We start from the raw sequence: 14,139 nt of genomic DNA on the forward strand, positions 1-14,139 counted from the left end.
TCACTGAAAACAAGGAAAAGAAAAGAGCCAGAAGGACACGATTTAGAAAAAATTACAATCACAACTGCCAAATTGTCACAGGGCCCAGAGGTATCATCATACAGCGCTCTGATATGAAAATGAGACACTGTTCCTCTGAAATATGATTTATTTATTTTTTAATATTAATATTTATGTTATAAATATAAATTATTTTATTTTATGAATCTTTTAATTAGTTTTTATTTAATTGTTTATATAAATTATTATTAATAATAATAATGACAAGAAGAATAATATAGTTGCTGAAACTTTATTATTTTTATTATTGATAATAATATTATAGTTGCTGAAACTGTCTCCAATCCTGTTTTCCTCAGGATTTTCGATCATTTTTCATTTCCTAATTTCATTTTTATGCTTTTAATGTTAGTATATTTTATGTATAATTTTTTTTTTACTTATCTATATATTTTTTATAATTTTTAATGTTATTTTTATTTTGTTTTAAATTATTTTAGATTATTATTTTAATTTATTTTTAAATATTAATATTTATTTTTTATTGTCTTAATTTGCAGTTTTTCTTATTAATCTTATGTATGTAAATTATATTTTAATTTATTATTATTATTATAGCATCTGAAATGATCTCCAATCCTGTTTTCCTCACTGAACACCCAGAAAGAAAAGGGCCAGAAGGGCGTATTTTAGAAAAATGACAAAATCACAACTGCAAAAACCATCAAAGTGCCCAGAGCTTTCACCGCACGACTCTCTGATATGAAAATGAGACACTGTTTTTCTAAAATATGATTTCACAATGATGTATTCGAGAGAAGATGATTGCAGCAATAGAGTTCAGGCGTCTGCTCATAGTTCCTGTGCTTTATACATTGGACTCTCACACTATATAGAGCCTCAGAAGCTGATTATACAAACCAGGACAAGGACAATTATGTTTCAACGTATATTATTCAATACACACTCTGGGAATAACTATTACCATAAAAGTAATAGTAAGTGTTATTGTACTCCGGTGGGAATGCAAACAAGAGCTGTTTGCAATAAAACTAGAGGAATAATGCACAGAATATTTCACATAACACACCGCTCTCTCTTTAAATAAGTAAAGAAATACGGCTCCAACACGCTCTCACATACATATAAATAAAAATGCTGTATGAAAACGCTTGGTTTTATTTAAATCAGGCCATCTGACCGTGTGTTTCATATGGTAGAAAAATGGGTCAGCTTTGTGGAAAGGTTTTTTTCTGTAGGTAAAAGCATTTTAAACAGTCTTGAATTTCTTATGAAGTTGAATAATAAACGCAAAGCTGGATGGGCTTTAAAACATCTTCAAGTGCCCCAATTTCAGCGCTAATGTAAGGAGCTGCATGTGAGGGTTGATGGGAATTTCAGCGGATGTGAGATGTGACATGTTGACTGTTTACTTTCTCTTTCTTTTTCAGCTGACGTCAACAATTCATTTTTATTTTATTTCCACATATCACATTCAGACAGTTTTCACTATCCATGTCTTTTCGAAATCAAGATCTGTCCTACTTTTTCTTGTTTTATTCAGAAATTAAACATATTATATGTCATATTAAAATGGGTTGTTCCTTGATGAATATTAAGTGTTTTAAGATTCAATTATACAGAATACAAATAAGAATAATTTATTCACCTTTTGAAACAGTGTTTACACTTGCATCTCTAATTACTTTAGTATTCTTTTTTTACTTTTTGTTTATTATTTATTGTCTATTATTATTATTATTACTGTCTATTTGTCTTTACTTTTAATTTACTTGTAATGTGATTTAATCTACTTAATGTGAAAAGCTAATGTGCTTAAGGGTACAATTGTACTGCACTGTATGCAGTGTGGTAGTAAAAATATAACAATGTTTTTAAGTGCTTTCATGTCAAAGACATTCAGAAACATACATACAGTTTTCTGTGTGAATATGTTGTAAACTAGTACTGTGATGTAATGCTAAATTTCCCAGTCTTCAGTGTCACATGATCCTTCAGAAATTATTCTAATATGCTGATTTGCTTCTTTATTTTTTAACAACTTTTTATTGAATTTTCTTCCTTTTAAAACAGCAGTAATAAACAAAAAACAACTGTGCAAATTCAGAACCCACCCCAACCCACTATAAAATAATTTTCATATGGATTCCAGAAAAGATGACACAACATCAAACGCTGAATGACACAAACTTACAGTTTCCACACTAGATCCATGCACACAAGAAATTGAGAGTTCCACCTAGACAATGTCTAACAAACACACAGTCCAAGTTCGTCTGTCCATTGTGTGAGGAGGACTCCAACGGTTGACTAGCAATTTTTGCTGCTGTGAGAGCAGCTAAAAGTAAACATCTTTGTTGGAAGGAAAAGGTGAAGTCCCAAAAGTCATTCTTGAAAAAATGGTGCGGAGTCAAACATACCACAGTACCCAACAAATATAACTGGTCCTGTGAGATCTGAATCCAAAAAAATGAGAGAGAAGGGCATTTAGCCCATTAATATTACAACTCAGAATATTAAGGTCAGTCATAGGTATCAAACTGAATTACTGCATAATATGACAAATACAAGTTTGAGAAAAAAACAGTTGAGTCTACCATTAAACCACCCCCCGCCCTTCCCATCACTATTCAAAAAATATGTAAATACATTCCCATGAACTATGGCAGATCAAACCAAGATCAAACCTTGATCTGCCAGCACCCCTTAATATGGTCAGTGGCATCAACAAAACCCTGCACATTACTGTAGCACCAACATTGGCCCCATAGTCACATATTGACTAGGTAGTATCTCTGTAAAAATAAAAATAAAGAGAGAGAGAAGGAATACAACTAGAAACATAAATAAAATAACATCATAATCAGTAAGCGATACTGTCTGCAGAATGAAAGCTTCTAGTAACTATGAATTAAGAAGTGAACATTAAAGTGAACCGTGAAAGACACAGTCACCTAAACAGTGAGAGCATCTCTTCTCCGATTAGACAGCAAATGTCCAGCTGAAGCTAACTGAGAGTTGGTGGATGGATGGGATCTGAGAAAAACTCTTGCTTCTTCTGGGGAGTGTAGCATTTTAGGTTCACCATGACTGAGAATGACCTTCAGCGTTGCAGGATAAAGGAGAAAATTCTGGATGCTAGCGTCTCTCATCTCCTTCCTAATTGGCGCAAATGCACATTATCTTTTTGCGGTGATTATAGAAAAATCTGGAAAGAAAGATAGCGTTGCTCCGTCGGATGTTTTCACGGGGGCATGAAGTATGGCGGACCACAGAATGAGCTCCATGTCCGTGTACCGCAGCAGTTTAAAGATGAAAACCCGTGATTTAGCGTGATCTGAGGAGAGACTTGTGAACACACAATGCGCTCGCTCCACTTCAATCTCTTTGCCCACCAGAGACAGGAGCCATGTCGGTAGCGATCTTTTCAAAAAGCCCATAGGGTCGGAACCTTCAGGCAATCCAACCAGATGCAGATTGCTGCGTCTTTTGCGATCCTGTAAGTCCACAACCTGCTGCTCGAGCGCGGCTACTCGTCTATCGTAATCTGCAACAACTTTCTTTTGTTCTCTCATCTCCCCTGTAAGAAGATCTAGTTTAGAGCATAGCGACTGAACAACTGACATGTGAGAAGTGAACTCATTCCGCATCACCGTCAACTCGGTTCTTAGAATGTCCTCAAAGTGTGTAACAGTGTTCGCCATCTTGTCCATCATATCGCTTGCGGTCGGTAACTTAGATTTCTTCTTAATCGGAGAAGCCGACAGAGACAACTCCTGCTGTTTCCGATTGTATGCCATCAGTGAAAGTATCATTAATGAAATGAATAAATGAATAAAACTTAAACATTAATGAATAAAACTTAAAATAAAACGGAAAAAAAAACTGCAAAGATCTCTACTCAAGTGCGACTAGGTTCATGAGCACGACATGTGACTCTCTCAAGAAACATTTCTGATTATTATCAATGTTGAAATCACTTGTGGTGCTGAATATTTTTGGTGAAACTGTGATACTTTTTATTTTTCAGGATTCTTTGAAGAATAGAAACTTCAAAAGAATAGCATTTATTTGAAACAGGAATGTCTTTACTGTCACTTTAGATCAATTTAATGCGTTCTTGCTTAATAAAAGTATTAATTGATGCATCGATCCGATACTCAGTTTCGGTATCGGCTCCGATACTGGCATTTTCCGCTGGATCGGGTATCGGTCAGACAAGACCGATCCAAACCCGATATGGTGCGTATACTATTCTGTGTTATTATTAAGCCCCACGAAAGCACAAAAACATTAAAAAGCACCATAACGTTTTTGTGCACTATATTTCAACTGTTCAAAGAAAAGGCTCAAACTATTGCACAGATATAATAAACTACGCATCAATATCTCTTTCCTTTGTGCTTTGAACCTTTCTATACTGCACGCTGTGACTCTGTGTTGTTTCATGCGCATAAGCGCTTTGTGCCGCTCTGTACTGGAGTCATACCCTTTCGTATTATAATACTTTTGCGCAATGAAAGATTATTAATAGACTTTCTTGTTCTGCCCTATCTGTCAAATGTTGCTGCCTTCATTACTGTGCTATACATTTAAAAGAAATGAAAACAAATTTATAGTACATATTTATATAAATATATTTACTTGTTTTTCATGAATTAATTTTACAATACAAAGAGCAATGTGTAACTGTCAGTCCTGTGTCTTGTTTCCCCTCCTCTCGTGCCCATATTTGGTTTTCCTGTTCCTGTCCTCGTTTGTCATCAATTAGTTTATTAGTCCCCAGCCCTATGTCATTAATTATCTAGTTTTCTCCTGTGTTCAAAAGCCCTGTGTTTCCCTGCCTCTGTGTCCGGTCTGATCGTCTTCATCTGTGTCTCCTGCGATCCCTGAGTTTCTGATCAATAAAATTCTAAGTTTAAGAAGTTCCTCGTTCCGTGTTTCCCTGTTCCTGGAGAGAGTGGGACAGTAACATTTTACCAGATTTAGTCCTACACTTAGTTTCACTAAATATTTAGATTTTTATAAAATTGAGCACCCATGATTCTTCTAGACTAGAGTATCTTTTGCTGCTGAAGTATCCACTAACCTAGTTTATAATAGTATTTTTTGTCATAGATTATGATTATATATTTTTTCATTTGTTAATTTTCATTAAAATGAAGTTGTCTATACTTAGTATATCGTGTTTAACAGGTCACCACACAGAGGTATAGAAATTCTACATTGATTTAAAGAAAACTGCGCTGGTATCGAATCAGATCGGTATCTGCAGATACTCAGAATTTTCCGGATCGCATCAGTTCTGAAAAAATGGTATCGTTGCATCCCTAAATTGAAGAGTATCTCTGTGCATCAGTATGGTTCTGATGTGTGTTTCTGTGTGTCTGTAGAGAGCTGTGATTCTCCACTGGTTTCCGCTCTGCCTCAGTCGGCCTTCGCGAGTTCATCAGAGCTGTCCAACAGTCACGGGCCAGGCTTCGCCAAACTCAACCGCAGAGACGGTAATTCAACACCTTCAGTCAATATTCACTGCTCGGCTTCATCATTTGCACCCTCATGTCACATTTTATGATCAAACTAGATTTTGTTCAACTCCTCCATCATAGTGAGAGGCAGTTGTTGATGGCTGCCGGGTGATTTTTGGAAAAAGTTCACATTTATATTTATATTATCTGGAAATCAATCTTCCAGTCATCCAATTATCATGTCTGAGGAAAAACTATGTATGCTAAGTGCAAATAGCGATGGATTCTATTTAAACCAAGTGAAAATAGCAGTATTTTTTAACGATATGCTATTTACACTAAGTGCAAATAGCTATAGATTCTATTTACACTGTTAAAATAGCAAGATTTTCTGCTATTTATAGTACTTATTGCAAATAGTGGCAATTATCTGCACCTCAGTATTGTGATACATTATAAAACAGTACTAACGTATTGAGTGTAAATTGTAGTTTTAATTCAAATTATTAAATGGATGCCACCTTATTGGGACAATAAAGCCCTCCCTACACCTACCCTAACCCTACCCGATACTTTATTTTCAACTTTTTGATTATTTCCTTCATTTTCATTGAAAATAAATGCCTTTCTGATGCAATATGAGATTTGAAAAGGGAGAAAAAAGTTTGGTAAAAGGTGGGCTCAAACTCTTTACCATCTACGCCACTGAAAAACTGTTGCTAAGTGAGTGTCTTTTTTTTAGGGTTTTAATGCTGTTAAAATAACGAAAATTAAAGCACACTGTTTTTCGTTTTAGATCACTAGATGCTATTTTAGATCACTGAGATATTTAATTATATTAAATTTTTTGTTTCATGTTTTTCCTTTTATTCTAGTTAAAATTTTTGTAATTCTATAGCCATTTTTACTATTAATAATATTTTTTAAAAACATGTCTACAAATTTTTATTTAGATTTAGTTTTATTTTATTTTAGCACTTCATACTAAATTAAATGTTGGTATTAAATGTGTGTGTGTGTGTGTGTATATACAGTATATATATATGTATGTGGTATGTGTGTGTGTGTGTGTGTGTGTGTGTGTGTGTTTATTTATGGTTTTAGTTCACTTTAATACCCTGATTCTAATAGTATACAGTGGCAAAAAGACTATAAAATATGACATGTTAATAATTCATTGAACTAATTCATTGAAAATGCAACTTGCAGTGCATTCTGGCCAAGAACTGTACAGGTCCTTTTCAAAAAATTAGCATATTGTGATAAAGTTCATTATTTTCTGTAATGTACTGATAAACATTAGACTTTCATATATTTTAGATTCATTACAACACAACTGAAGTAGTTCAAGCCTTTTATTGTTTTAATATTGATGATTTTGGCATACAGCTCATGAAAACCCAAAATTCCTATCTCAAAAAATTAGCATATTTCATCCGACCAATAAAAGAAAAGTGTTTTTAATACAAAAAAAAGTCAACCTTCAAATAATTATGTTCAGTTATGCACTCAATACTTGGTCGGGAATCCTTTTGCAGAAATGACTGCTTCAATGCGGCGTGGCATGGAGGCGATCAGCCTGTGGCACTGCTGAGGTGTTATGGAGGCCCAGGATGCTTCGATAGCGGCCTTAAGCTCATCCAGAGTGTTGGGTCTTGCGTCTCTCAACTTTCTCTTCACAATATCCCACAGATTCTCTATGGGGTTCAGGTCAGGAGAGTTGGCAGGCCAATTGAGCACAGTAATACCATGGTCAGTAAACCATTTACCAGTGGTTTTGGCACTGTGAGCAGGTGCCAGGTCGTGCTGAAAAATGAAATCTTCATCTCCATAAAGCGTTTCAGCAGATGGAAGCATGAAGTGCTCCAAAATCTCCTGATAGCTAGCTGCATTGACCCTGCCCTTGATAAAACACAGTGGACCAACACCAGCATCACTGACTGTGGGTACTTGACACTGGACTTCAGGCATTTTGGCATTTCCCTCTCCCCAGTCTTCCTCCAGACTCTGGCACCTTGATTTCCGAATGACATGCAAAATTTGCTTTCATCCGAAAAAAGTACTTTGGACCACTGAGCAACAGTCCAGTGCTGCTTCTCTGTAGCCCAGGTCAGGCGCTTCTGCCGCTGTTTCTGGTTCAAAAGTGGCTTAACCTGGGGAATGCGGCACCTGTAGCCCATTTCCTGCACACGCCTGTACACGGTGGCTCTGGATGTTTCTACTCCAGACTCACTCCACTGCTTCCGCAGGTCCCCCAAGGTCTGGAATCAGTCCTTCTCCACAATCTTCCTCAGGGTCGTTGTGCTGCGTTTTCTGCCACACTTTTTCCTTCCCACAGACTTCCCACTGAGGTGCCTTGATACAGCACTCTGGGAACAGCCTATTCGTTCAGAAATTTCTTTCTGTGTCTTACCCTCTTGCTTGAGGGTGTCAATGATGGCCTTCTGGACAGCAGTCAGGTCGGCAGTCTTACCCATGATTGCGGTTTTGAGTAATGAACCAGGCTGGGAGTTTTTAAAAGCCTCAGGAATCTTTTGCAGGTGTTTAGAGTTAATTAGTTGATTCAGATGATTAGGTTAATAGCTCGTTTAGAGAACCTTTTCATGATATGCTAATTTTTTGAGATAGGAATTTTGGGTTTTCATGAGCTGTATGCCAAAATCATCAATATTAAAACAATAAAAGGCTTGAACTACTTCAGTTGTGTTGTAATGAATCTAAAATATATGAAAGTCTAATGTTTATCAGTACATTACAGAAAATAATGAACTTTATCACAATATGCTAATGTTTTGAAAAGGACCTGTATTTACCCGTGCAAAGCCTTGTGGGTCACGGCAAGTTTGATGACCGTGAGCATCTGGTATCATTTGCGGCAGCTCATCAGCTTCAGTGAGATTCAGCTGTATATCGCATTAGTTGAGCTTGTGTCGAGGCATTCGGTGTATCTGTGAACGCATCCCTCTTGAGGCTGACAGGTGACCACATTACAGATGAGCTCAAAGAACAGCCCGCCTCACGTTTCAAGAGTTAACAGATAGGCTTAAAGAATCGTTTCAGCCTATTACTGCCGCTGCAGCGCAGAGTTTAAATGCAAACATGTTTCCTCCAGGAACGACAACATTAAAGACTGGAGTAGGAGGAAGTGTAATTGTTGTTCCTCATGGAAAATAGCCTTCAAAGGTGTGATGCACACACGCCTGTGAACAAACAAACAAGCACACACAGTGTAGGAGGCTCTGAGAGCAGTGCTTCAAAGACTGCAGTGCCCGGTCTGATGTTTCTGCTTAAAGGCCGCAAAGAAAAAAAGCAGAGGCTGCAGCCGCCTCATCCGCTCACCTGCCCGCTGGAGACTGACATCAAACTCTGAATAAAACCAACACAACACACTGGACTCTGTAAGAGAGAGACGGGCTTCTGGTTCAAGATTCAAGATTCAAGATTTTTATTTGTCACATACACAATTATACAGAGTATAACCAGCAGTGAAATGTAGGTCAGGTCCGCTCCAAGGACAGTGCAATTATATAGAATACAAATATTAAGAAAAAGAAAAGTAGAAAAAAATAAAAAGAATAAAATAAAAGATAAAAAAAATATAAATGTGCAGGTCAGTATGTTGTTGACATAAATAGTAATATAACAGGAATGTGCAAAAAAGTTGTACAGGGTATTTAAATAGCAGCAATATGAGGTATAAAAATTAATGAATAGCTTATTGATATAGTGATATTTACATGGAGACAAGTGATGTTATGACACAGAGTTAGAGTTTAGGAGCCTGATGGCCTGGGGGAAGAAGCTCCTCCTAAGTCTCTCAGTTTTTGCCATCAGGCTACGGAAGCACTTACCAGATGGAAGCAAAGTGAATAGACGGTTACCAGGGTGATTAGAGTCCTTGATGATTTTGACAGCTCTATTTTTGCAGCGTTTGAGGTAGATGAGGTAGATGGTTTGTAAAGTCTTGAATCATAAAGGGATAGTTCATCCACACATGAAAATCTGCTGTTAATTTACTCGCTCTCAGGACATCCAAGATGCATATAATTATTTACTGGTGAAAGAATATGGCATTTGAATGTATTTTGCTTGAAAATGCACTACTTTGATAAAAATGCATTTTTCTCAGTTTTTTTGTCCAAAATGTTGTGGTGATAAAACATGAACACACGAAGATAGAATAATATATATATATATATTTTTTTTTTAAAGCAGAGGCTTGGTTCTTTGTTTTGATATATAATATGTTCATATATTAATAGCAGAAAATATTCTGAGGGCCGTCAAAGTTAGGTGAAAATCATAAAAAATGCTGGCAGTGGCTGGAAACTTTAAAACAAAAAACACTGGCGGGGAAAGAGTTAATAAAAATTAAAACAGAAAATAATATAAAAATAACAATTAATTAAGAATATGAATAAAATCTAGTAAGGTTTGTGGCAATGACATTTTGCAAGATACTCCAAGTCTGAGGCATTTAGTAGCAACTAAATAAGCAGAACTCTATATTCTGTTGGATTTTCTGAGTCATATCTGTGAAATCACTCCATTTGCTGAAACCTGAAATGAAGTGAAGGCAATCATAACTGTGTTTCTTATTCACAAATGTTAAAAGAAGTTTAGGAATGAAAATCGATATGAGGAATCAGTCCCAGAATCGCTAAATTCCCTTACGATTCCCATCCCTGGTTCCCCAGACATCCCATCAGCGGCCTGTCGAGTTCATTGTCTAGACACTAGATGTTTGTCTTCATGTTTGTCTTCTTCTGTAAGTACTTCAGGCTAAATTAAATGCCAAGATATTTGTGGCTCTATCAGAACCGTGTGAGATTTCAGAAAATCAATAGAAATCTTAAAGCAGCACCATATAAGACTCAGACTAAAGGTCAAAGTGGCACGTAAAAGTTGGAAGCATGTGGAAAATAACAATTAGTTTGAGATTCCTCCGGGCTGGTGTTTGGATCAGGTCAACACACACTTATAGCAAAGACAAGAAGAGTTTGAAACTCAAAACTCACATACATAAAGCGGCGTTTATTTTGAACAAAGATGCACTTTGACTTTTCACATTTAATTAGTTAGCTTGAAATATATTGTAAATTGTCACAATTTACTTAGGTTGTTTCAAACAAGTTTGACTTTCTTTCTAGGGTGTTTGGTTTGTGAAAAGGTTGTGCCAGTGTTATTTTAGTATCATTGATATACTGTTATATTAGGGATATAGTGATGCACCCTGAGCCGGTTGAAAATCAGTAAAAACGTGATGATTCAAGTTGTTTGATTTGATAAATGAATTGCAATACAGTTGGAGAGGTTTAGTTGATTGGGGAACTGACTACCTTTAGAAACGTTTAGATGATATTTTCTTATGTTGCCTCTGTATAATGTATTTAAGGTAGCGTTTGAGTTCAGCCGCTTTGTTTACAGTTACATTGCATCCAAAAAAGTACTTTAGATTGCGAAAGTGATTACTCTGAATTTTAATGTAATTTATTTCATTTAAACATTAATGTAAACTGTAATGAGCAATTCATGTAAACAGTAAATGGTGAGTCCCCGACTCTGACACTCTACAAAAGCAGACTAAAGCTACAGTTTTGCTCATTTCACAGATGTTTACATATGAAGAATTTATTTGCAAAAACAGATAACTCCATTTTTTGTATTATTATTATTATTATTATTGTACATTCCAAAGTAATAACTGCAGTTTGGTTGTTTTGGTTAAAATAATAATAATAATAATAATAATAAATACAGGTAACTTGCAAAATTTAAGTTCATTGAAAGTATTTTTTAATATATATAAATTATTATTATTTATTTATTTTTTTTAAGCAAAAGCAGATAACTCCAACAGTTGTTTTTGGTAAAAGCAGATAAGTCCACATTTCATGTGTCAGAGGTAAATAAAACCAACTAATTGCTTTGTAATTGTAATAAAAGTTAGTGGCAGATCGCCACTTATTTTAAACAAACAAACAAAATTAATATTCTGCTAGTCACCTAGAGATGTTTCATTTGTAATAGATATATCTGTACTGCGAGATGTTTCAGAAATAGTTAACATCCAACTCGCATTAACAGGGGAATATCCGATCTGTCCGCTTACACGGAAGAAGCAAATAATGCACGTATCCAATTCATTTCAGTTTAAATGCTGCCACAGATGAAACTCCTCTCAGCTAGCGCGTCTTTTCAAAGTGACTAGCAGCCTTGTCACCTGACCCGAATACTGCGTGCTGATTCGCTAAAACGGACTTATTGGGTTCTGTTCACAAACATCAAGGGCACTTGTTGGTTTCTGCTGTAAAACATGAACTCGCGATTGTTTAAAAGTGGACAATACCGGTTTTTGTGACAAAACGTGTTTAGGATTCAGAACATGCTATAAGTGGGGAATAACGTACATGGCAGTTAGTTCATTTTTCTTTTGAAATGGCGTTTATCGTTTTTTTTTTTTTTGCAAATGAACTCGTTATACGTATATAGTCCACAAGACAAAATAACTGAACTTTACATGCCCTGGAATCTTAACTGTCTGTCGTTACCTGGATGAACCACAATTGTTTTTTTTGTTTTGTGTGTTTTGTGATGGTTGATCATTAGTCCCTTATTTGTCCTGAACAGTTTAGCTGCCGAAAATGTCCTCCAGCTCCTGCATATTCTCAGGTTTTTCAGCATCTTCTACATATTCGAACCCTTTCCAGCAATGACTGTATAATTTTGAGATCCATCTTTTCATACTGAGAACAATTGAGGGACTTATACACAGCTAATGTAAAGGGTCAAAACATTTACTGATGCTCAAGAAGTAAACAGAATGCATTAGGAATAGGGGGTGAAATCTTTTGAATGTTTGAAGATTGTGTGCATTTTTCATTCAAGAAATATTGTGGGAAACCAGTGTTGTTTAGCATTTAGAGCATCTCTTCTCCGCTTAGACAGCAAATGTCCAGCTGGAGTTCACTGAGAGTTGGCGGATGAAAGGGATCTGAGAAGAACTCTTGCTTCTTCTGGGGAGTGTAGCATATTAGGTTCACCTTGATTGAGAATAACTCTCAGCGTTGCAGGATAAAGGAGAAAATTCTGGATGCTAGCGTCTCTCATCTCCTTCCTAATTGGCGGAAATGCACTTCTTCTTTTTGCGGTGACCGGAGAAAACTCTGGAAAGAAAGACAGCGTTGCTCCGTCTGAAGTTTTCACAGGGGCATGAAGTCTGGCGGCCCGCAGAATGAGCTCCCTGTCCGTGTACCCCAGCAGTTTAAAGATGAAACCCCGTGGTTTAGCGCGATCTGAGGAGAGTCTTGTGAACACGCGATGCGCTCACTCCACTTCAATCTCTTTGCCCGCCAGAGACGGGATCCACGTCGGTAGCGATCTTTTTGGAACCTTCAGGCAATCCAACCAGACGCAGATTGCTGCACCTATTGCAATCCTGTAAGTCCACAACCTGTTGCTCGAGCGTGGCTACTCGTCTATCGTAATCTGCAACAACTTTCTTTTGTTCTCTCATCTCCCTTGTAAGAAGATCTAGTTTAGAGCATAGCGACTGAACAACTGACATGTGAGAAGTGAATTCGTTCCGCATCGCCGTCAACTCGGTTCTTAGAATGTCCTCAAAGTGTGTAACAGTGTTCGCCATCTTGTCCATCATATCGTTTGAGTTCTGTGACTTGGATTTCTTCTTAATCGGAGAAGCTGACGGAGACAACTCCTGCTGCTTACGACTGCATGCCATCAGGTAAAGCACCACCAATGAATAAAACTTAAAACGAAAAAATCAGCAAAAAGAGGTCAAATGTACGGAGCTCTACTCAAGTGTGACTAGGTTCATGAGCACGCCACATGACTCCCCTTCCAACATTTTGTTAATTGGATTTTTTACAGTGTACATAGATCGATTAATGGCACATGTCATTACGTCCCCACGCGACGTCATCCGACATTCCCAGAATTTCACGTGTAAACATATAGTTTGTCTTCGCTATGGTACCATATACAGTTTTGGGTGTTTCATTTTTAATTTTACGTAATCTTCCATTGCAGTTAATTATTTGTAATGCTATATGTGCCAACAGATGACAGCGTTGTTGAAGCCATGCTCTTTTGTTGGTCATCAAACGGTTGACTGCTGCCATGTGTGTATCCTGACACAAAATGCGGTGAAAAGTCCTACATGATGTTAATAGTGTGATTTAGGTGTGTACAGGTGTTTAGCTGTGCTGCACTTCGATAATGCGACTAAAATAGGAATACTCCCATTCGATTTGTGTTGAATTTGAGTATGACTTTAGCCAGATTGAGGTAATGAAAAATCTGTTTACATGGTACATTCTTAATCAGAGTTTTGTCTTAATCGTGTTAAAATCTGAATATTGTTGTACATTTAAACATACTGAATTTTTATGTAAAAAGGTCATTTTGATTCATTTTTTTCCAGAAAGTGGTTCAGTAAACGAGTCAGATTAATTCTAAATAATTCATATGTGCCTTGATTCAGTTGAAAGAAGCGGCTCATAAGAGTCATTAGTTTGGGAATCGGACTGCATTGGTCGTGCTGTATGTTTTTGCGGTGTACTGTAGATCCAGTAGATGTAGTTTATACAGTCAAAGAATTTGTTGCATGCTTGTGCTCCAGACATGAATG

The 14,139-nt window shown here is 36.6% G+C and overlaps 1 protein-coding gene across 1 annotated transcript in view; it reads left to right on the plus strand.

Moving 5' to 3' along the window:
- LOC306864225 (contactin-associated protein-like 4) overlaps positions 1 to 14,139 on the plus strand; it is a gene marked incomplete at its 5' end in the record, with an annotated part of 138,117 nt that overhangs the window by 25,095 nt on the left and 98,883 nt on the right. Inside the window, one exon of the mRNA XM_079408071.1 lies at positions 5,419 to 5,525. Coding sequence (XP_079264197.1) covers positions 5,419 to 5,525 — 107 coding nt within the window. The remainder of the gene's footprint in view (positions 1 to 5,418; positions 5,526 to 14,139) is intronic.

Source organism: Barbus barbus, assembly GCF_936440315.1.
Source record: "Barbus barbus genome assembly, chromosome: 45".
In the NCBI taxonomy this organism is placed as follows: Eukaryota; Metazoa; Chordata; class Actinopteri; order Cypriniformes; family Cyprinidae; genus Barbus; species Barbus barbus.